The sequence below is a fragment of the Rhynchophorus ferrugineus genome, unplaced genomic scaffold, assembly GCF_030347505.1.
Source record: "Rhynchophorus ferrugineus isolate W39M unplaced genomic scaffold, kcgeb_rfMv2 rfM11, whole genome shotgun sequence".
Taxonomy (NCBI): domain Eukaryota; kingdom Metazoa; phylum Arthropoda; class Insecta; order Coleoptera; family Curculionidae; genus Rhynchophorus; species Rhynchophorus ferrugineus.
In genome coordinates this window covers 29,701,653-29,724,083 of record NW_027472590.1, presented here as the reverse complement: position 1 = coordinate 29,724,083, position 22,431 = coordinate 29,701,653, and the positions used below count along the sequence as shown (strand labels likewise).

The following is a 22,431-nucleotide window of genomic DNA, read 5'->3' as shown; positions in this document are numbered from 1 at the left end:
AACGACTTGTAACGCACAATTGCTTTACAATCCAACGTATAATCCAGATCTAGCCTCCGGTGATTACTGACTGCGCGCAGACACCAAACAAATGCCTATTGGAGTCTCTTCAACGTTTTAGCATCATATGAGTCTTCATCAACACAGACCAAGAAATGTTAACAAAAACTAAGAAGCAAAAATCGGTAACGGTTTCCTAGGAATCCCAAAATGATAAGGCAGAGTCACCTAGCAATTATAATGCTTCAGATCTAAAAACAATTAAATAAAATCAACAACCAAACTTACAGGATAAATAAGTTCGAAACACAACAAGTATCTAGACAAACCATTAAATAATAATAAAAGTAATCTTAAAATTAGATTTTAAAATAAAGATCGATTTCCCTGAATAAATCAAACAGGTTGGACAGGTTTTGAGGCAAGAACACACTCCACAATAAATCAGACAATCCATAACTTCTTCTGATAATCAATAAGTTTCTGCATTTCGTTAAAACATGGGAGACTGATATAGATTCACTCACAATTGGGACACAGGGGTCTCTCAAATCAATCTATTATGAAGAAATGGGTAAATTGGCAATGTCCAATCCGTAGCCTGTTTAATTTTATTTCTAAATCATTTTTTCTCGTTTTCCTCCTCCAGCAGGTCTCACTCAATCTTACGATCCATAAATGGCTAGAGATCTTAATAAAATAATGTATTTATAATTTGTAATAGCGTTTTTGATGCGTTTGTCAGCCAATTAGTTCCCGGGTATGCCCCTGTGGATGGGGATCCAGGCGAATATCATGATGTTTTGTTTTATGTATCCCATTTTGTTTGATATACTATAAGAAAAGAGGTTTGGATCAAACGATAAAATGATTGCCGAAGTTAATTTCTATTTTCGAAAGCAAATAATAGATAAAATAAGAGGTGAACTGAATCCAGCAATCTGAAAGGAAACCATCTTGAATTGTGCCTAAAAGTTGTTTTTTTACTGGAAGGATGTGTTAATAAAAAGAGAAATGCAGTTTTCGTCAGAAACAGAAAGAAAAACGACAGAACACCATCACTAACCACTGTGCCTTTTTTTTCGACTTCGAAGAAAAAAATTACATTTTATACAATTTTATGTACCATAAAAGTAACTGTCAAGCTTTTCCAAATATAACGACTGTGTTTTCTTTTATGCTATGTATGAAAAGCATTGATGAAACCTTCTGCTGAACATTACTTGTCAATTATATCGAATTGACCACTTTATAACGATCAAATTAATATTCACACTTTGTTGTCCATAGAGGACATAATATTGACCGTAACTAGCACCACTCGATGATTTTTAGAGCTGTTTTTCTAACTATTTTTTGTACATGTCTCTTTTACAACAAGATGACACCTGAAAATGTAATTATATTGTATTATTATTTGGTCTATCAATTTCTACGTGACAATCAATGGTTTTTGCAAATATGTGTTCTCTGATTGGATTACCAGAAGAAGAAATAGTACCGCATTCGAACTCATTAACATTTCTGTAAATTGTGGTGATGAATACTGATGATAGCGTGGTATTTCCCGTGTCTTATTAAGGAGCATACACTCGACAATTACTAAAATTTAAACTGTTATTTATATAAAACATTTCGGTTCAACATTTTCAGGTACGGTATTTTTATACGGTACATCCCTTTGTCCTTCGACCATAGGTATAAAACCTTGTTTGAATGGGACAATAACATGTTACAGTTCCTAGATATAGTCCCTGTAATAGTATGAATATTTAGATTGTCCGTTTCATTTCCATTCAGTCTGTAGATGTTTTCAGATAACAGTTATTCAAACTCTCTTCTCCATATCGATAATGTACTGAACTGTTTGCAATTAAGATGTTCGTTTATATTAGAATTGGAATATTAGATCCAATCTTGCCTGATTGTGTGTGTTGTATGTACAGACTACTGTTAAATATATAATCTATATCGTTACAAGCGCCAGTGTAGGAAAGAAGAAGAAGAGTTAGTAGAGAGCACTGTAATTTGTATCGAGGCTGTTCAAAATTGTATAAAAGACAAGAGATGTAAATAAAGTTTCTTTCTCTCTTGTTCCAAAGCCATAAGTGCCATTAATTATGTCTCGTCCTGATTCATAACTGATTTGTAACAATTACTTCTCGTTTTTTTTTTTTCAAGCGAATAGCAGTTTTTTGTTGAAAATTCTACTGGTTTCATAACTGGTCCAATAAAATACCGGGAATGTCACAAAGTTGTTTCAGCCTTCAGCATTCATTCAGAAAAGAAGACATGTTGACGTTGGATTGCTGTTACTCGAGGCATTACTTGGAACCGTTAAGTAGATTACGAGACAAAATAGGACAGCTGATACTTGAGATGAAGATGCTCAAAGACCCCTAACTAGAAACGATTCCAATTAGGAAACATTCAAGCCTCGAAAGACACCCCTAGCCTACGGATTACAGGCAAAAGCATCGGAGGTCATGGTGTAAGGTCACCAAAGGCGGACTGAAGTTGCGGTGAATTAACATAGTTTATTGGAATTTGGACACAAGCTGAGTGTTTATCTTCTCTATTTAAGCAACTAGCTAATTCGTGGATAGTTGGTATTTTGGTGTCAACAAAACTTGAGAAATTTTATATTCAGGATAGACCATGAGTACTTGTGTAAAAACAGTAATAATTCGAAAGATCATTAGACGCAAACTAGCGCAACACTTTTAGTACAACTGTAAGTTTTCCTGGCCAGAACAGTGATCACATCGTTTTGGTCGTTTATTGAGGAATGATTAGTCTTCGAAACTACTTTTTTCAACCTAATATAAACGTAATAGAAAACCTTAAATATCCCCCTGCGTCCGAAATTATAGACCTTAGATTTTTTTAGTAATTTTTTCATTTAAACACATTTCTAATTTTAAAAACAGAGGGTAATTTTTCTCTTGCATTTTTTTCATATAGCAGGTTTATTTGAAATGGTGTATTTGGATAGCCGAGATGGAGTTTCATAATCAAAATATATGATACTGTGATCGATTTGTTTTACATTATCTACTATCTTTACACTTTATGATGTTCATTTTAAGCCTAGTACTGCCATATTCTTTACTTTTTATTTTATATTTGCCGATTTGGTTATATTATTTCACTGCTGAATTCCACTTCTAGGAATATATTATTGGATACGCACATGTGTGGTGAACCGGTATGTGGTATCGTTTCTGTGTAATTGTTTACACGTTGTATTGTAACGTATTCTTGTATCTGTTTCTATTGTTCTGAATATTTCTTGGTTACAGTATTATAGTTCTACAAGGGATGGTAAAAGTAATATGAACACCTGACATACATACGAGGGTCATGAGACGAGAGTACATCTGACGGTTCCATCGTAAAGTTTGACATTTTTGACGATATACGTACTCAGAACATTTTGTTGATAATTTCGTCTCGACAAAAAATGGAACTGAATTGTGAGCATTTTCATGCGATGATTTTTTACGATTTTCGATGTGGATTATCACAACGAGAGTGCATCAATCAACTTAATTTGACTTTTGGCGATAGAGCTCCATCAAAAACCATCGTCTATCGCTGGTTGAGTGAATTCAATCGTGGTCGTAGTTCGCTGTCCGACGAGTTTCGTGAAGGTCGTTCAAAATCGGCTGTTGTGCCAGAAAACATCGATGCTGTGTGCGAAATGATTAAGCAAGATCGTTATGTCACCTACTGTGAGATTGAGGCATCCCTAAGCATTAACACTTAGCTGTGCGAAAGTTATGTTCGCGTTGGTTCCCACACAATTTGACAATCGCTCAAAAAAAAGGCTCGTGTCGATTGGTGCAAAGAAATGCTTAAGAAATTCAAACGCGGTGCTTCGAAAGACGTTTATAAAATCGTGACAGATAACGAATCATGGATATATTTGTATATATTTCTTCGGGAAAACTAGTCATATTGCAACAGTGCCTCTAGAGGGTCGTATAACAGTAGATTCTGATTGCTACACAACCATTTGTTTATCAGAAATATTCGGTGACATAAGGAAAACAAACAAGAAACCCCGGATTGTTCTTCATCATGACAAGGCGAGCTCTCACACATCGGCTCAAACAAAGACTACTTGAGCACTCAAAACATCGAATTGATGGGTCATCCGCCGTACAGTCCTGATTTGGCACCCAATGACTTCTTTTTGTTCCCATCCGTGAAAAATAAACTGCGGGGTCAAGGATTTTCATCGCCAAAAGAAGCTATTGAGCTTTAAAAAATCATGTTTTGCAGATATCACATTTGGAATGGAATAAATGCTTTGAAAATTGGTGTAAGGGTATGCAAAAGTGTATCGATCATTGTAGTGAGTACTTTGAAAAACAATAAAAATATATTCGCAGCTTAACTATTTTTTTTTTTTCCTATTCCCGAATTATAAATAGTGGCCCTCGTACAATATGTACTTATTCAAAAGTTGTTGAGCCACCATTTAATTTTAAGACATCTGCAAATCTTAGCGGAATACATTCGTACCATTTGAATAATTTCCGGCATTTTGGAAACTAACTGATAAGTGATAGTGTAGGAATGTTCGTTCGGGTCGGTCGGTCGGAATGAATGGCTGTCGACGCGATTGCTTGTCCGAACACTCACTACTATTTCTGGAAGGAATTTGGATGAGAATCAAAAACACTGGTTGGATCAAACTTGTTTATTTTAACTTATGATTGATACATGTGGTCGACGGGGGAATTAACAGGATATTAGGTTAGTTAGAGGAAGTACGGTAGCGCTGTGGAAGTGGTACTGTTACAAGGGGATGAAAAAAAGAAAAGAGAGCGAGACGTCGTCGTGATGGTCTTTAACAGCCCGGAACTGCATGGTACCAATCCACAGGCATTGCCAAACCTTTGCACGTGTTGTAGCTGAATGCATGGTACACTAGCACACGCTAGATACGCTGCCACTAAGAGCCAGCAAAAACTAAATTCGGATTATGTATGCCTCTAGTTATCCATTGATTACGACTACACAACAGTAACTTTGGCTACTTTAGCGTTAGTTCCTGGCTTATGAAATAGCTATAATTTATATTTACAGTTGCAACCATAAAACTATTGCCTTTGATTTGTAGTAATTTAAGAATTATGGCGAATATACGACGATTCGAAGAAATCAAATAAGAGATTATAAAATAGTTAACGATAAACGGATAATAAATAAATAAGTAGAGGACAACAGAGAATAACAAATAGAAATAGAATAATAAATGGAAAATAATAAATAGAATATAATAAATGAAGGCTAATAAGTCTAAAAACATTAAATAGAAAATAATAACTGGATATCTGCTAAATAATAAATGGGAAGAGAAAAAGAGAAAACTGCAATACTCTGTGAACAAACTCACCATTTGATAAAACTCAGCTCGGGCGGCACAAAACACAGTAAAATAAACTAATAGGAAAAAGGTAGTGACTCTGAGTGTCGCGTCTTCGAAAATGAACTCTTATAAAACTCTAACGTTCCTGGGACGTGTTAAGATATCACATCTGGCCAACACAGACTCCGAAGGAACATCAACAATGTTGCCATTCATGGTAATTGCTAAGTATTCGCAAAAGCGACAAATTCTGTAATTTAAAAGAAGCGGAAATCCCGCCTGATTCCTTTACATTATCGTTCAAACCTTTTTTAAGAACATAAAGAAACGACGTCTCGCTCTCTTTTCTTCCTTGTAACAGTACCACTTCCATAGCGCTACCATATTTCCTTTACCTAACCTAATATCCTGTCCATTCTCCCGTCGACCACATGTATCAAATAATATCGCAATAAAGAAGTTTTATTCAACCAGTGTTTTCAGTTTCTGTGCAAATTCCTTCCACAAAATAGTAGTGAGTGTTCGGACAAACAATCGCATCGACTGCCACACATTCCGATCGACCAGACGAACATTCCTACATCGTTAAGAGCGTGGAGAATTGTTCTTCCATCAAGATTGGAGATCGAACTTGAATAGGCTGATAGGTCTGTAGTCATAAGGTGTTGATTTGGCTCCTTTTTTTGGAAATAACTGCGATGAACGCATGTTTCCATGTGGATTGGAAGTCTTGCAACCACAGAATGGCATTGATGATATTAATTAGTTGGGCGAGCTACTTCTAGGGAAGCTTTTTGAGTAGGTATATTGAGATATTTTCGAAACCCGGGGTCTTCTCGTTCGGAATCTTGCTGATCATTTGCGTGTGTATTTTAAGAGTAACCAAGTGGCCTAGAAGATAACTTGGAGGTACCTGAGAGTGAACGGTGTTGGCCTTCCTGGTGATTTCGTCGTTTTCAGCAACGTTTATGTTTGAAGCGAGAAGAAGGCGGAACGATTTATGATTTCCTTGAATGGTGCATGTCTTTACCTATTAGAGATCGATATCGAGAAAATATAAACAAATAAAACTAAAAAATAAAACATACTGTGAGTAAGAGCCGGTGGATTTTTAACTATAAAATCAATACCAGCAGAAAAACAAAAACATTACGTCCACGGCCTACTTATTATTATCGGAATGTTGTTCCAATAAATTCATGAGACGGTTCTTTAGTATTTTTATTGGCCAATTCGTCTTCCGAATGGCTCGGGGATATTCCAAAGTGCATCGGGGTGAGATGCGCTACAGCGATTGTATGGTAATTTCGGTTCTTTCACCTGTTTCGACGTCGTTGTTTTGACAGGGATCCCAGCGAAATACCCACGTTTCTTATACCATAACAAACATTCGGAATATTTAAATCGGCCCATATTAAGAAACGCTCCGTATCGCCGGCTGACGTCGAAGGGAATCACGTCCAATTCATCGGTGTCGTTATTTACCAGTTTGAGGTTAGTGATTTATCGGCTAAATCGCCGGCACGTTTATCTTTTTTTTTATTGTTTGTTTTTATTAGAACTGTATTGATTTTTGTGCTATGTATATTGCATAATTTCGCAGTATGATTTGAATATAATGAAAGTTGACCCGATGTGTTTTTTATATGGCTTTAAAACTATATCAGTGGACAGTGACGGCGGTTCCTAGCGAAAATGTTTGCGTATTCTGTCTTATATGAAGCCCATAAGTCCAAATAGGCTCTATAACAAATGGACTTCAAAACCAATCTCTTTGATTTTAGGTATAGTTGAGAGTATTTTTCGACTAACCAGTACAGTTGCTTGACTTTGAATCTAATCATGATGTTTTTAATTGAATTTACCATCGATATATATATATATATATATTTATATATATATATCTTTTGGCATGATAATTGTATCATAGGCAAATGTTCCAAGTAATGTCTCTTTTGTTGTTAGGATATCAGAAGCGTAGAGATGATACAGGAGTGGCCCCAAGACATTACTCTGGGGAACTCCAGCCGAAAGAGGTGTAAGTGTTAAGAATACCCCTTCATGCGGGACTCTAAATTGTCATCACCGAGTAGTATATGAAGTATCATCTTAATACATATAATTTCAGAATTATTTTGCGTGGTCTTAGCAGGAAGGCTCTGAAACGCTATTTCGTTGTATTTTATTAGGTTGTTAAATTACTATTGCAGATATCTGTAAAGAAAATATTTTATTAGGAAGGCTTTGATTGAGGATTTCATAGGCATCACGTGACTAACACCTGACGTCATATTCTTGACAATAGAGTGACATTGACAGTCTACTTTCTTCAAGTGTGTGAGTTATTGTGCTATGAGTGACACTACATTTGTTATTTTCAGAACAATGGATCCAAAACAATTTACTTATTTAATTTTATACTGCTTCTTGGTAGGAAAAGACCGTTCAAGCGAAGCAATGGCTTGAAAAGTGTTATAAGGACTCCGCTCCATCAGAAACAACAATAAAACGTTGGTTTTCTGACTTCAAACGTGGTCGTAGAGACACCGATGATGCAGAATGCAGTGGACGTCGAAACAAGGTGGTATTACAAAAAAAGCATTCAAAAAAATCCACAAATTCATAGCTAACATTGTAAAGATATCAAGAGAACATGCTGGCTTGGTTTGGTACATGGTATATGAGCATTTGACTATGGGAAAGCTCAGTTCAAAGTTAGTGCCCTATTTGATCACTGTTAACCAAAAACAAGAACATGTTAACGTATTGAAATGTTAGAGCGGCGCTGTAATGATTATGTGACTCTTGATGGAGATTACGTTGATGCATAAAGCCAATTATGAACCAAAACCCCGCCTTTTCTGTGTTACGCCCGGAACTTTTCAGCTCATGTGTTAATACTCGTAAATTTTTAGACACAAAAATAAAGAAAATGAAATTTAACAAACAAATGTAAACTTTACTACGTCACAGCACCAATTTTTCTCAGCCCTGCATTTTGGTATACAAATTAATACTATTTCAGTCCATACCGTTCGTCATTGAACTAAGACAATTGTTTAGCTTGGTCCAGTTTAAATTGACTGCAACAAAATTAGATCGATTAAATGCGAATGATCGTCAATAACGCGCACAGGAAACAATTAATCAGATTTTGCCCGTTTTCAATGAATATCAGATAATCACCTATCGCCACACGACATAGAATATTAATAAACCTGCAATTGAAAACAGGATTAAAATGTTTACCCGTCTCCCCACCCGTCTATGAGCGAATATACCCGTTTTTAGTCCAGTCATATAAGCAAAAAAACGAGGCTCAACCTCGTAAGGACATATAGTACGTTATAAGTCCGTATAAACCTTTATCTTGACATTCTAAAGGTTGTCTCAAAAGATTTATAGTATCTTGTGTCCACGTCTTCAGATATTAAAGGTCACAAAAATCGATGTTTACAAAAATCTTACTTCCTATTCTCTGACACTTTTGTTCCAAATGTTTATTTAATATATTCAATTAATATATTCAATATATTTTGAGACAGAGGGCTGATATATCTATTTACAACGTAATGCAAAATCAACTGTTGATACCCATCAAATAATACGACAGTCCTAAGTCCTTCTATAAAGGGTGGATGTCACATGGATAGATTTTGTCTAATTTGCTTTGATACGCCATGTTTTTAACCTTCCAACAACAAAAGAAACACTTCTTGGAACCTTTGCTGATGACACAGTTATTATGGCAAAAGATATATCTCTGCCTAGGGCAATAGAAAAAGTGCAAGTGGCAGTCAACAAAATCTACAAATGGACAAAAGATAAAAACTTAATTATATCACTCAATGGATGCCCGATTCCTCAAGCAGAATCAGCAAAATACCTTGGAATCCATCTTGACGGTAGATTAAATTGGAAGCATCACGTTAGACAAAAAGCAAAACACATTAGAACCAAAATAAAACAACTATACTGGTTAGTCGGAAGATACTCTCAACTTGATCTAAAATCAAAGAGGTTGATTTATAATACAATTATAAAGCCAATTTGGACCTATGGGGTGCAAATATGGGGTTTCACTAAAAATTCAAATCAGTTAGTCATACAGTGCTGTCAAAACAAGGTTCTTCGATTGATTACCAATGCCTATCGCTATGTAACCAATGAAGAACTGCACGGTGACCTGGAAATCAAATGGATTTGCGAAGTTGTGCAGGATTTCGCCTTGAAACACGAAAGAAGATTACTAAATCATACTAACGTGGAAGCAATACAACTGCTGGACAGCGCGCAGGATGTCAAGAGATTGAAACGAACAAAACCATACGAACTTATGTGAACATTTAGTGTGTATTATTAGTGTAAACTATAGTTATAAGTTAATAATTAATAAATAATTATAATTTTATAATTGAGGAATACATACTGACGTATTTTCTCGCACTCGTCTTGCTTGTTAATTAATCCAAGCACATAGGAAAAGTAGTAATAAATTAATTGTAATAATAATAATATTTAAGATTGTACTAAGCGTATCTAATAAAGATGTTATAAAAAAAATATATGTTTTTAACCACAGTTCGACTTAGTTTAGATGAAGTTGGAGGTTTCTTGTGGCTGATATTGGATCCTCGTGTGATGATAAAACCGCTTTATCGTCAGCATATGTTGCAACAGAAGTGTTTCCTGATGTCGGTAAGTCAGCTGTATACAATAGATGGGCTAAGAACACTGCCCTGCGGAACACCCGAATATATTAGGTGTAGGTCACCCTGTTTGGCAATAAAATGTCTGTCTGTGAGATACGATTTCAACAGTTGACAGTGCGTATGGGGCAAAAACTTTTTCAATTTAACATGCAGTCCAGGTATGCCGCACCCTGTCGAAAGCTTGAAATATATCGACAAATGCAGTGGAGCAATATTTTTTATCATTTAAGTTTTTGTTTATTTGGTTGACTAATCTGAGAATTTTGCCTCTCTTAATACGATATGATTTTTTCCTGGATTCATAATCATCATGATTTCAGCTACTTTCCAAGTGCTAAGAAAATAATTAAGTGGGATTAAATATAAACGTTATTAACTTGATGCACTTTTCCGAGAGTTCTTTTAAGAGTCTTCCAGTAATTAAGTCAAAGCCAGCTTTGTAGCATTGATTTCTTACATTCTTGTTTGTTTTACTTCCTTAACGTTAAGAAAGTCGACTTTGCAGTTTTCTTTGTTGTTGCTGTTGCGGATATTTCAGATCATTCCTCGCCCAGTTGTTGTTATCAACTTTAAGTGGTGGATTATGTTGTTGGGGGTTTTCAAGTTATTTTACTTTCCAGAGAGAATATTTCGTTGCATCAGTTGACCTTAAGTTTTCTAAGTATTCTTGAATTCCTTGATTTTGTTCATTATTTATCTTCATCTTATTTTTCAGATCTTTTGTTGCCTTGATGAATTTTCCTCTTGTTTCCTTCAGTTCTAACTTCAGTTTTGTTGCAGTTCTTCAACAATTTTCTGTTCAATTGTGGATGGTGACAAAGTGTGGCATACGGCTTGCAGGTTAAACTAAAGAAACTTCTCCCTCAGCCGGACTATCAGTTACTAAAATCGTATCTCAGTGATGGACATTTTATTGTAAATCAAGACGATGAACATACCGAATTAAATCCCATATATACAGGAGTTCCGCAAGGTAGTGTACTGAGTCCAGTACTGTATCTTCTGTATACGGCTGATCTGCCCACCACAAAAATAACTACTGTGGCAACATATGCAGACGATACAGCAATCTTAGCATCCCATGAAGATCCAGTCACAGCATCAATAAACCTACAAACCCACCTGGAGCAAATACAATTATGGTTGAAGACATGGCGCATTAAAGCCAATGAAACAAAATCCACGCATATAACGTTTACCCTACGTAGAAGAACATGTCCACCAGTGAATATCAATCATCGTCAACTCCCCCAAGCAGAGCATGTTAAATATCTTGGTATGCACTTGGATCGACGCCTAACCTGGAAGAAACACATACTCTCTAAACGGAAACAAATGGGACTAAAATTATATCAAATGTATTGGCTCATCGGGCGCAAATCCAAGTTATCATTAGATAACAAGGTATTGCTGTATGAATCTATACTCAAGCCCATTTGGACCTATGGAATCTAACTATGGGGTACCGCTAGCAAATCTAATATAACCATTATTCAACGGTTCCAAAATAAAGTGTTACGTGCCATTGTTGATGCTCCGTACTATATTTCAAATAAAGTGATACAACGCGATATTCCTCTAGAACCTATAACGAGTGTATTTCAACGTGTTTGTGTGAAGTATTTCAGAATAGTGTCAGTGCATCCCACCTGATCTGATTACTGGACATATATAGACTTTAGAATAAGCTTTAGAATAAGACTAATTAATTAAAATAATATTTTTTACAGAAGATTGTTTAATGAAGTGATTTTTTACATGACATGTATATATAATATAGACATAAGAAATACTTATTGTCAATAGAGCAGATTGCGGACTCGAAGAGTAATGAAAAAAAATTGTGGATGGTATATAATTATGTCAGGTTGCGTACCATGCGGCCTCCTGTATATTTTTTGTTCTATTTATCGCTGCTTTTTCTGTATCTCTTTCAGTTTTGAGAGGTAAATTTAGGGATATTAGACCGCCTAATTTCTCTCTAAATAATGACCAGTTGTTTTTAGAGTTTTGCAAAGAAGGTGGTATTGTTTTGTCGATAATAACTGAGTTGACTGTTATAATAACTGATGAGAGATCAGATGATAGATCAAAGCATGACTCAGCTTTACACTTTTTGGTGTCAATATATTTTGTAACACAAAAGTCTATGGTATCGGGAATTTTGTTTATTTTTATCTGACGGCCAATATATTGGCTCCCGGAAAGAGATATGCTATAGACTATATGCCTTCATTGCTTTGACCAATTCTCTGACTTTTGGTGTTATTAATCTAGAACCCCGCATTATTTTTTTTGCATCGTAGTCTCCTCCGGCATGAAACTATTACCCAGCGTATTAAAGAAAACCATGGTATTTTCTGCCTTACTGTTCTGTTTAAGTGGCACTCTCTTGTTAATGGTCCGTGTACTTCTTCAATGGTTACACTGGTGGCTTGTAAATAGTCCTCGCTGAAATTCTTTCTCCCCCATAGTATTTAATGTTTTCACCAATAATCATGGATGTTCCTCCAGCTTGTATTTCGAAATCCGTAAATAGTTTCTATCAGTGGAGAAATTGGAGTCCATTAGCATTCCACACAGGTATTTTGTTTTTGCTGTAATGGCTATTCATTAGGTCGGACCTGACTGTTGATTACTACATGTGGTTATGATATCTGAGGATGTTGCATTGGTGCATTATATGAATTAAATGGTATAGACTCTGTTGGTGGCTGTAAGTTTCTTTTTTCTCTCAGTGCCGGATAAAGTTTTTGTTGCAACTCTTTATGAATTGGTTGGTTTTCTTTTGTCCTGGGTTTCTTCCCTCTCTAACATCAGAGCACTGAAACTGTTGTGTGTTTATGGGTTATTGCAGCCAATAATCGCTGATTTTTGTTTGTTTTCGGACGTCTTGTTCTTCCGGACTCCTCAAACGTTTATTTGTTTGTAACGATGCTCCATTCTGATGGCATTTAAGGAGTTTCAGTTATTGGCCGTTGATTGTTACTTCGAGGAACAGGTGATTCCATTGATGAATCGACAGAAAGGTGTTGTGGATCAACCAGTATGTATTGAAGAATTAATCCAACCGTACACAATTACTTAATTGTTAATTAAAGTTTAAATTTACGCGCCTCACATTTCAGTCGCTCTATTTACCATTACGAAATTAAAAGAAGATAGAGTAAAAAAAGAAGGTCGAAATTGTAAATTTTGGCGCGAGCTTTATATTTAACCGAAAAGATAGAGAATGTTATTTCCTCTAATATTTGTAATAAATGCAAAGCGCATTAAACGGATTGGAAGCAAGATATTTGCAAAACCCGACGTTTTCGTGACCCTTGACCTTCGATATCTTTAGAATATCGAAATAAAGGTTCTTACTGACCTACAGCTTATTATCTCCCATTCGCTCTTCGCTTCTTTAGGCTTATGTGACCGGACTAAATACCCGTTTTAATCGAGTCTCATCGCCGGTCAGTGCAAACACACGCATACACGTGACCATCACTGCGCAGAATCCTGCTCGCTCGCCAGCCCGCAGACGGATTTATATATTTTTAGGCGAACGCCAACCGGAGAAGTAGATTCCTGCGATACAGACGAGGAAACAACGCCTCAGTTGCAGCTTCGACATTCGATCATATCCGACAATTAAAATCAGTGACCATGGGTGTGAAAACGGCGTCTTCGATTCTGACCGGTTGTCTTCTAGTGGTGGCCTGTTCTGCGATGCCCGGTAAGTGATACTTATTGCTCCATTTCTTTCGTGAGAAAAAAAAATTGAGAACAAGCATATGGTCCGAAATGGTTTTGTGTTTTTCTGATGCCTATATCGTTATGAATCAATAAACGACAACATAATCGAAATTATTTGTGATTATTTCCATGTTTTTATCCGCGCTTAACGTAAATAACTTGAAACCATGATGATGATCACCAGAAAACAACAAAACTCATTGTTTAACCAGTCGTTTTTATTCGGATGAAATATTCAAACAAATGAATATCAATTAATATATGGATTTATGCGGTTATTTTCTTTTTTGATGCTACACCATCATGCTATTCAATAAACAACAATATAATCGAAATTATTTATAATTATTGATATGTTTTTGCCCGAACTTGACATAAATAACTGAAAACCATGATGATAATCACCAGAAAACAACAAAACCCATTGTTTAACCCTTCGTTGTTATTCGAATGAAATATTCAGACAAATGAACATCAATTCATATCGGGATTTATGCGGTTATTTTCTTTTTTTGATGCTACACCATCATGCTATTCAATAAACAACAATATAATCGAAATTATTTATAATTATTGATATGTTTTTGCCCGAACTTGACGTAAATAACTGAAAACCATGATGATGATCACCAGAAAACAACAAAACTCATTGTTTAATCCTTCGTTGTTATTCGGATGAAATATTCAAACAAATGAACATCAATTCATATCGGGATTTATGCGGTTATTTTCTTTTTTTGATGCTACACCATCATGCTATTCAATAAACAACAATATAATCGAAATTATTTATAATTATTGCTATGTTTTTATCCGAACTTGACGTAAAAAACTTAAAACCATGATGATGATCACCAGAAAACAACAAAACCCATTGTTTAACCCTTCGTTATTATTCGAATGATATATTCAAACAAATGAACATCAATTCATATCGGGAATTGTGCAGTTATTTTTTTTGTTTTGGATACTACACCGTCATGCTATTTATGGTACTAAACCTTGACCATGCAATTTTTTATATTGTTACCGCGACATTCTACGTGCTAAAACGTCCTCAATACCCCCATCGCTTTAAAGATCGCACTTTTTACAATAATTCATTTAAAATTAAACCATAACCTCCTGGAAATCACAGATTCTGAATCGTTGATTCATTCATGGTCCCCGTGGGCGTTACAGAACATAAAATGAGTGAACGCGACGTATTTAGAAATTACCAAATGCCTTGAAGCAGTACAGTTCCGAAAATACGGACGTTATGAGTGTGCCTTCTAAATTAACATGGTACCGATAATAATCACGTGCCTATTAATCAAAAATTAACATCAATTTGTACTATGCAATAATATTAACGACTATCATGTAATAACAACAAACTATCAAATAATAAAAATAAAGTGAAAGCAAAAAAATCGTTGTAACATATAAGGTCATATCTCAATCCAACATCTCAAATACCGGCCTTATATAGAACTAATAAAAAATACGTTCTTCTCCGAACTACCTTGAACGGCCACAGGAAATTCTCCTGTCGAAAATCATCTGCAAATACAGTTCGGACCAATTCACAACGTTTGAAACGCGATTTTACTGGAATTTGTTCGAAATTATATTTACACATCCGGCTTGTACAAACAACGACAAATATGGTTCGTGTTTACCAATAATGACATTCGTTCGGTAATTTAATTTGTATTCACATAGAATCGGTTACTCATGGCGCTGCCTTTTCTATTTATACTAAAGGTTAAATTATATCTCCGAGTGTATTAATTATCCGCGTCTATTAGTTCAAATTATAGCGATGGAATAACTTACCATAAACTATTAATTGCCGGTAAAATAAACGGATTTAAATTGCACACTTTTAACAAACGGATAATTTATATACTATGGATACTTTTTAAATATTGGAATGCACTTTTTATGAAACAATCAAAATTAAACCGGCATCCTATCTGTCATAAAAAACATCAATGTCAAAAAAAATGTAGGCAAAAGATAAACACCAATGGACCACAGAATAAAATAAAACAATAGAAATATAAATTATGCATGCCGGCTACCACCGTTTAATAATAAAACAAACCGCAGTGCCTGAAGACAGTGTCTAATTTCTGCAAATTAGTATCGAATCCTATTATATTCAAATAAATCCGGACGATATTATTTCGATCACGTCTGACCGGACGTTTTTTTTGGAAATTTTCGTTGGCATATCGAAAAGGTTAGAGCGCGATTGAATTAATTTTCATTCCTGTGCGGTAGCATTCAAATTACACGTAAAAACCGGTGTGAACAACTGGTATAGCGCTAATAAAAAAACGGATTTGTTTACTAAATAAAGAACAAGTCCGACAAGAAATTAGCATTATTAGCGAGTTTAGGAAATATTACGACTTATCCGAAATCGAACGAGTACTTTTATTTTCGTTCATTGATAGTTTGGGGTCATCAATGTCAGTTTGACAGCAAACGTTAGTTATAATTTATGGGTTGTTTCCATGGCAGACTAAGTTAAATATGTTTGCCTTAATTATTGAAGTTATGATGTAGTTTCTTGATGTTACTGTTTATAAATAACTTTATGTAAATATTGATAGGGCGGAACTGCATCGCGTTGCAGTGGGCTTTGGTTCTGCGTAGAATAATTAATGAATTTGGCACACCAACTGATTAAACAATCGGTCATCGTGATACTTTTCTGTCGTTGACGTTGCATAACAATGGCAGCGTACGTACTAAATTTTATTTAACCGTTTTAAATGACAATCCCAACGCTTGTGCCCCAGAAACAAATGTAGAACGAAAATATGAAATTAATGTGCGCAGTTCAAAGACACTGTTTTTTTCTAAAGAAATAATTGCTCGATATTCGTTGTTTCGGCTGCACGATTTGCTTTCCCTTCTAAAATTCTAATTTTATTATTTAAAAGGATTTTTTGCTGTTTTCGTTGAATATAGGGACTGTTAATCGGAACTGTTTATAATAGTTCAAGGTTGGTGGTTTGGCGGTAAGATATTTCCGAATAAATTGTAATAAAATCGAGATATTTCTGGAGACGTTATCAGTTCGACGTATTTCCTTTTTATTATTAAATTGTCATGGGTTATATCGTTTTATCAATGTGTGCAATAAAAAATATTACCGGATACGAAACAATTTCACCTAAACAAATTACGCCACATTGCTAACCCAAAAACCATCCGTATTGTTATTTCATTTTGTATATGGTTTGATTGAGGCGCTATCTGTACCACCTACGCGACAATATCGACCTTCACTCATGCAGAAATCTCCATAATTATTTTTTAACGACATCCCACTATGAGTATATTCAGTAAAAAAACTGAACCGATGTGTAAACAGTAAAACTGGTGAATGCGACTATGCCTCGTTGATCTTGAACTTTGATCAACACGTTACTGCGGTCAGAGAATTTCACTTGTGTCATTATTGATTCTTGTATGGCAGTAGGAAGGTTTCTCGCTAAGTTGTTTAAAAGCGATACCGTCCAATTTTATTATTTACGCGAAAGGAAACGAAACTAAAGCTAAACACAAAGTAAAGAATTTACGACGTGTACTATTAAAACATTTAGTTTTACGAATTGGTTAAACTTCTATGCCATCTGTCGAGTGAATTTTAAACGACAAGTGTCAGTGACTATCATTTATTTGACAGACACTGTCAGTTTTTATTCCAATTCATCGTTATTGCCGTTAATAATAAAACACAATTATGTTAATTAATATACAAATAAAAATATATCGTCCAAAATAATTAATAACAATTATTATAATATTGTTAAGCTGTCCCTCTCATGAGTGACAGTGAAATTTCAATTATTAACCTGTTTTTTTAAAGGTAATTAAATAATTGTTTTTGTTTCAGCTTACAAGGATCAAGTTGAATCTGTGCCACGTGCCAAGCCCTATGGCGACCAACCTATCGTTGATACCGGCTATTTCAGCGACTGGCAAAGCCCCTTTTCCAATCCATTCGGCGGACTATTCGACAACATTGACAGTAAGTTGCGATAGTTAACGACGCGGTCCTTATTCTCATCTTTGCGTGGTACACATAATCGATGGTTAATTAATCATTGCTTTGTGACGACCAAACGAATATTAATTACCGCGATTATGACCATTTTGTTGGCTAAATTTAGATATGGTGGGCTCGTGTTATGAATATCGATGTGGGCCGACTGTTTTTATTTATTTGAACGCATTTCCGACAGATTTTCCAGTAATATTTGTGTTTTGTCAGTGGCAAGATGGAAAGTATAAAAAATATGTGTTCAGGTTTGTTTTTGATATCAATGTTTGTTTGGTTGCATATTTTTAAATCTTTTTTTGTACTTTTAACATTATTACGTATAATTGGTAGACGCGAATTGTTGCTTCCTTAAGCATTATTCTCCAAATTTAGCTCCAATTCTTACTTCAGGGGTCGAATTTATAAGCTAGGTCACTAAAATAGTTCTATTCTAGCTTCTATTTAAACGAAATTAGTTTTTACAAGAGTCTAGTACTGGAGAATCCCCGTATGTGTACAAGAGTTTGAGTTTTCAACGTTGCCAGTTGTTCAAAATTATACCTATATTTGAAGAATATAATATAAATATAATAAAGTGTCTTGAATTTACAAGTTAATGATATGCATTAAGCCCGTGTGTAGAATGTACACATATAAATTCATGGTTCATATTTTTTTACCATGTCATACTGTACTTCATTTACTATGATCATTAGCCATACTTTAACACTCATAGGGTCACTTTTATGTTTTATACTTGTGAAATAATTGATTTGCTTGCTGAATATTATATAAATCTTTATGAATCATGTTTCATCAAATATAGCGTCCAGTTGAGTTAATTCTGACCTGACTAATTTTAATAGCATTCACTGAGTAGTAATATTTTTACCCAAAATAGGAACCGCCAACCTTAAAATTGTTTTTTTTTAGCTTTTATTCAAATTTAATGCTGTAGATTGACTATATGATCAACAAGCTCTGAGTCTGATCAGATATTCTCACATAAACAACATCGAGTCATATTTATCTGTACTTTTACTTTCGCAGAACTAGCCACTACTTGATGCTTTAAATATATCCCGTGGGCTGAAAAATCCCTAACACATAGATGGCGCTAGTTTTATTACATAGCTATTGAAATTACATGATATTCTACTCATAAGTTTGTGAGTTATTATATTAAGAGTGACACTACTTTTGTTATTTTCAAAAAAATGGATCAAAAACAATTTAGTGTTTTAACACTTTACCAAAGCAATGGCTTGAAACGTTGGTTTGCTGACTACAGACGTGATCGTAGAGAGACCGATGATGCAGAACGCAGTATACGCCCAAATGAGATGATTGCACCAAAAAAAAAACAAAAAAATCCATAAAATCGAATGATCGAAAAGTGGGATTTTTCAGTCCATGTGTTATTTTCCTTTAATTTACCATATTAATGTTTAATCAATTTCAGCTATCATGACTCAAATGCGCAAGGAGCTTTCATCTATCCTTCAACGATTCCCCATGGGTAGAGGCCCCAATACCACCGAGGAAACCGATTATCCCGTCATAGCTGGACCTTTCACGAGGATCAGCGGTGACGACACGTTGAAAGGCAACACCACGTCAGTAACCAAGGTACTACCGTCATTTTAAACAGTCTAGTGTAACATACAACTAATATCAACCTCATTAATCTCGTTATAGCTGATCAACGGTCACAAGGTCGTCATCAACGAGACCGAGTACAAGAACGACGACATCCACGGGGGCACCTTCTTCAAGATCCGCATCGTGGACATCGCGCCCGACAGCAGCGAGGTAACCAGCGAGGAAGAGATACCCGAATCTGTGAACGCGGCCAAGGAAGATATCGACAACAGTTTCGAGAACGAGATCCCCAAGTCGAAAGAGGTTGGTAGAACTGAGGAAGTCCCAGAGAAACTTCGAAAACCCGCTTAAAATATTCCATTTCGCTCTTTAATCCCGAATTCGTTATCGATGATGATGAGTTGCCTTGTTTCCGTGCTTGAGAGAGTAGTAACGTTACGTTTTTTTTTCCTAATAGGGACTTATAGTCGATAATATACAGTATATATCTTTTTTTTTAAATGAGCTGGAATAATAACTAACATAAGCAGGTTTAATGTGTACTACAATATTCCATATAGTTAATAAGCCTCTATTAACTTGTACAGAGTCATGCTTATCTTTTGTAGGGATTTTAAAACCTATATTTTTTGAAATTTTAATATTAATATATATAACATGTATATTTAGTATCTTTATAATAAAGATATTCATAAATATGCCGTTAAGAGAAGAGATATTAATTTATTTTAACAAGTACTCCTGCTTTTTCGCTTTACTAATGTCTTGTCTAACTAAAACAATCGCTCTTTCTTTATTTCTCCACTCATCATCATATCCATAGTGTATAACTATTTTTATTTTATCTTTATAGTACTCTATTCGGTATTGGGTTGGTATTATCTTCCTTCTTTTATACGCACTGGGCTTTATTTCACTTCATATTTTTTTTCATGCAAAATGGCGAAGGTTCTAGGCAACTGGCATGTTATCTTGATTTTTCAAAAATTAAAACAATGCAATGTTCTTGTCTGTATATCTTTATCGACCTGCATAATTGCTGTAGTAATTCTTTGCCACATCCTCTAACAATTAGATTTGATTGAATATGTAATGATAAGGAGGAGAATGAGAAAGAATTCAATGGCCAAACATTTCATTTATATTTACCAAGTGATAATTTGATATACTTCACTCGTATCGTACCTCCAATACTTAATTTATATTTTCCAAGGCAATCCTTATTTACAGTCTTTGCTTCTTTACTCTTTTTATAAGCGTCTTGCCAAGGCCTAATGTTCCATTTTAAAATAACTGTCTGTACAAAAGTGATGACTTATATCCCTAAGTTTTTTATGGATACTATCCATACTAACAGTTATCTCTGAAATAATTGTATTAAATTATTTTTATATTTACAAAAACTCACTGTTATTATACATACAGGTATGACTTTCCTTTCGGTGAATCCAAGATTATATTGTTTTTCTGTTTTTTTTTAATATTTCAAAGTCATAATGTCCATTCTAATATTCAGTGTAGCTGCAATACAATAAAAATATTTCCAATAAAAACCTGTTAGAATTTCTGCCGAAGTTATTGATTAGAATCGTAATTTACTTGGCCTCGACATTTTCAACCAGAGTAATCAAAAATGTTAAGCAACGATTTGAAATTTATCAAAACAAGCAAAGCCTCAAAACAACGTTGTATCTCTTTTTAACTGGAATAAAGTGAGATGGAAAATATTGTCTGGTTTTAAAATGAATTTACAAACTGTAATAGGCAATACATTGTACATCTTGATGACATGAGTTCAATGTTACTTTGGATAGAATTTATATATCTTGCGACCTTTTATATTTTTCTATCTTCAATCACCATTTTCACCGTTTCTCTATTTTATCACTATCTTTTATGTGTCGCACCGTCACTCATATCCATGCACTCTGTTTCTATCATCAGGCTGAACCACTAGCAAGTACCCACGAGCAGTCCGAGCAGTTCAGCAACATCGAAACCTTCGACGAGGTCGATCACGATAAAAATTCGATTCCCGAGATCGATTTCCTGGCGGACCAAGGGGTCCCGAAGTCCGATGCGGTTCGTAGCAGTCCCCTGGCCGTCGGGCAGGGATGGAACGACATAGAACCCGTTCAGTCGGTCGATTCTAACAGCATCAACTTGGACGAGGAACCGTTCGTTCCGCAATTACCCATCGACCTGAGCAGGGACACGTACGTCAACGAGATCATGGCCAGGAAGAACGCGGCAACCGATCCGGACGCGGAAGTGTTCTTCGTGCCGGAGTTCCTCGAGAACAAGATGATGGATCCCAGATAGAAGAGCCGGCGGGAGGACGACGATCTGGTGAACTACTTGAGACTGAAACCGTTTTGATTTTCCGAAAACTTTAACGAAAAATATTTGTGCCAAAGAAAAAATGGCGTGGAATGTATCGAAAAAAAAGACATGAACATCATGTTGCCATATTTATTTATTTATATTTTTTATAATGTTATTTATTTAATAAAATAAGGATTTAGTTTCGACTTTTTTGTTTTATTTCTCTGAATATTATTATATAGCAGTTCATAGATTGTTTAAAATAATATCCAAAAACCCATAAAACTAATTAATTCACTAGTTCCAGTTACACCAATCTTTTCTATTCTTTAATTTTGAAATACTTGAAGTCCTGATAATATTTTGATAATTTTTAAAACCTACAGGGGACTAACCAATATAGACATTAACTCAGGTTTCTTTAATACATAGAAAGTACATAAAATTTCGCAATTCAAAATGAAATAAAATTTAAAACAATAGACACAAATGCATAAGCACTGCAGTGCTGCAGGGACCCCAAAAAATAATTATAATATGTAATCTCACTAAAATACTAAAATATTTTCTATTACTTATCAAAAAAAACTCACTCAGCATTCGCGAATTCTTCGTTGTCATAAATG

The 22,431-nt window shown here is 35.0% G+C and overlaps 1 protein-coding gene across 2 annotated transcripts; it reads left to right on the top strand.

The window, feature by feature from the left end:
* The first annotated feature begins 13,532 nt into the window (after positions 1–13,532).
* On the top strand, positions 13,533–22,011 carry vir-1 (virus-induced RNA 1). 2 transcript variants are annotated; one of them, XM_076418349.1, is made up of 5 exons: positions 13,533–13,813; positions 17,732–17,866; positions 19,341–19,507; positions 19,577–19,783; positions 21,425–22,011. In XM_076418349.1, exons 1-5 carry the CDS (start codon positions 13,744–13,746, stop codon positions 21,800–21,802), a joined length of 957 nt encoding a protein of 318 aa, XP_076274464.1. In that variant the 5' UTR covers positions 13,533–13,743; the 3' UTR covers positions 21,803–22,011. The 2 variants fall into 2 exon arrangements, with proteins under 2 accessions (XP_076274464.1, XP_076274465.1); XM_076418350.1 differs by lacking the exons at positions 13,533–13,813; positions 17,732–17,866 and adding an exon at positions 18,034–18,144.
* The last annotated feature ends 420 nt before the right edge of the window (positions 22,012–22,431 follow it).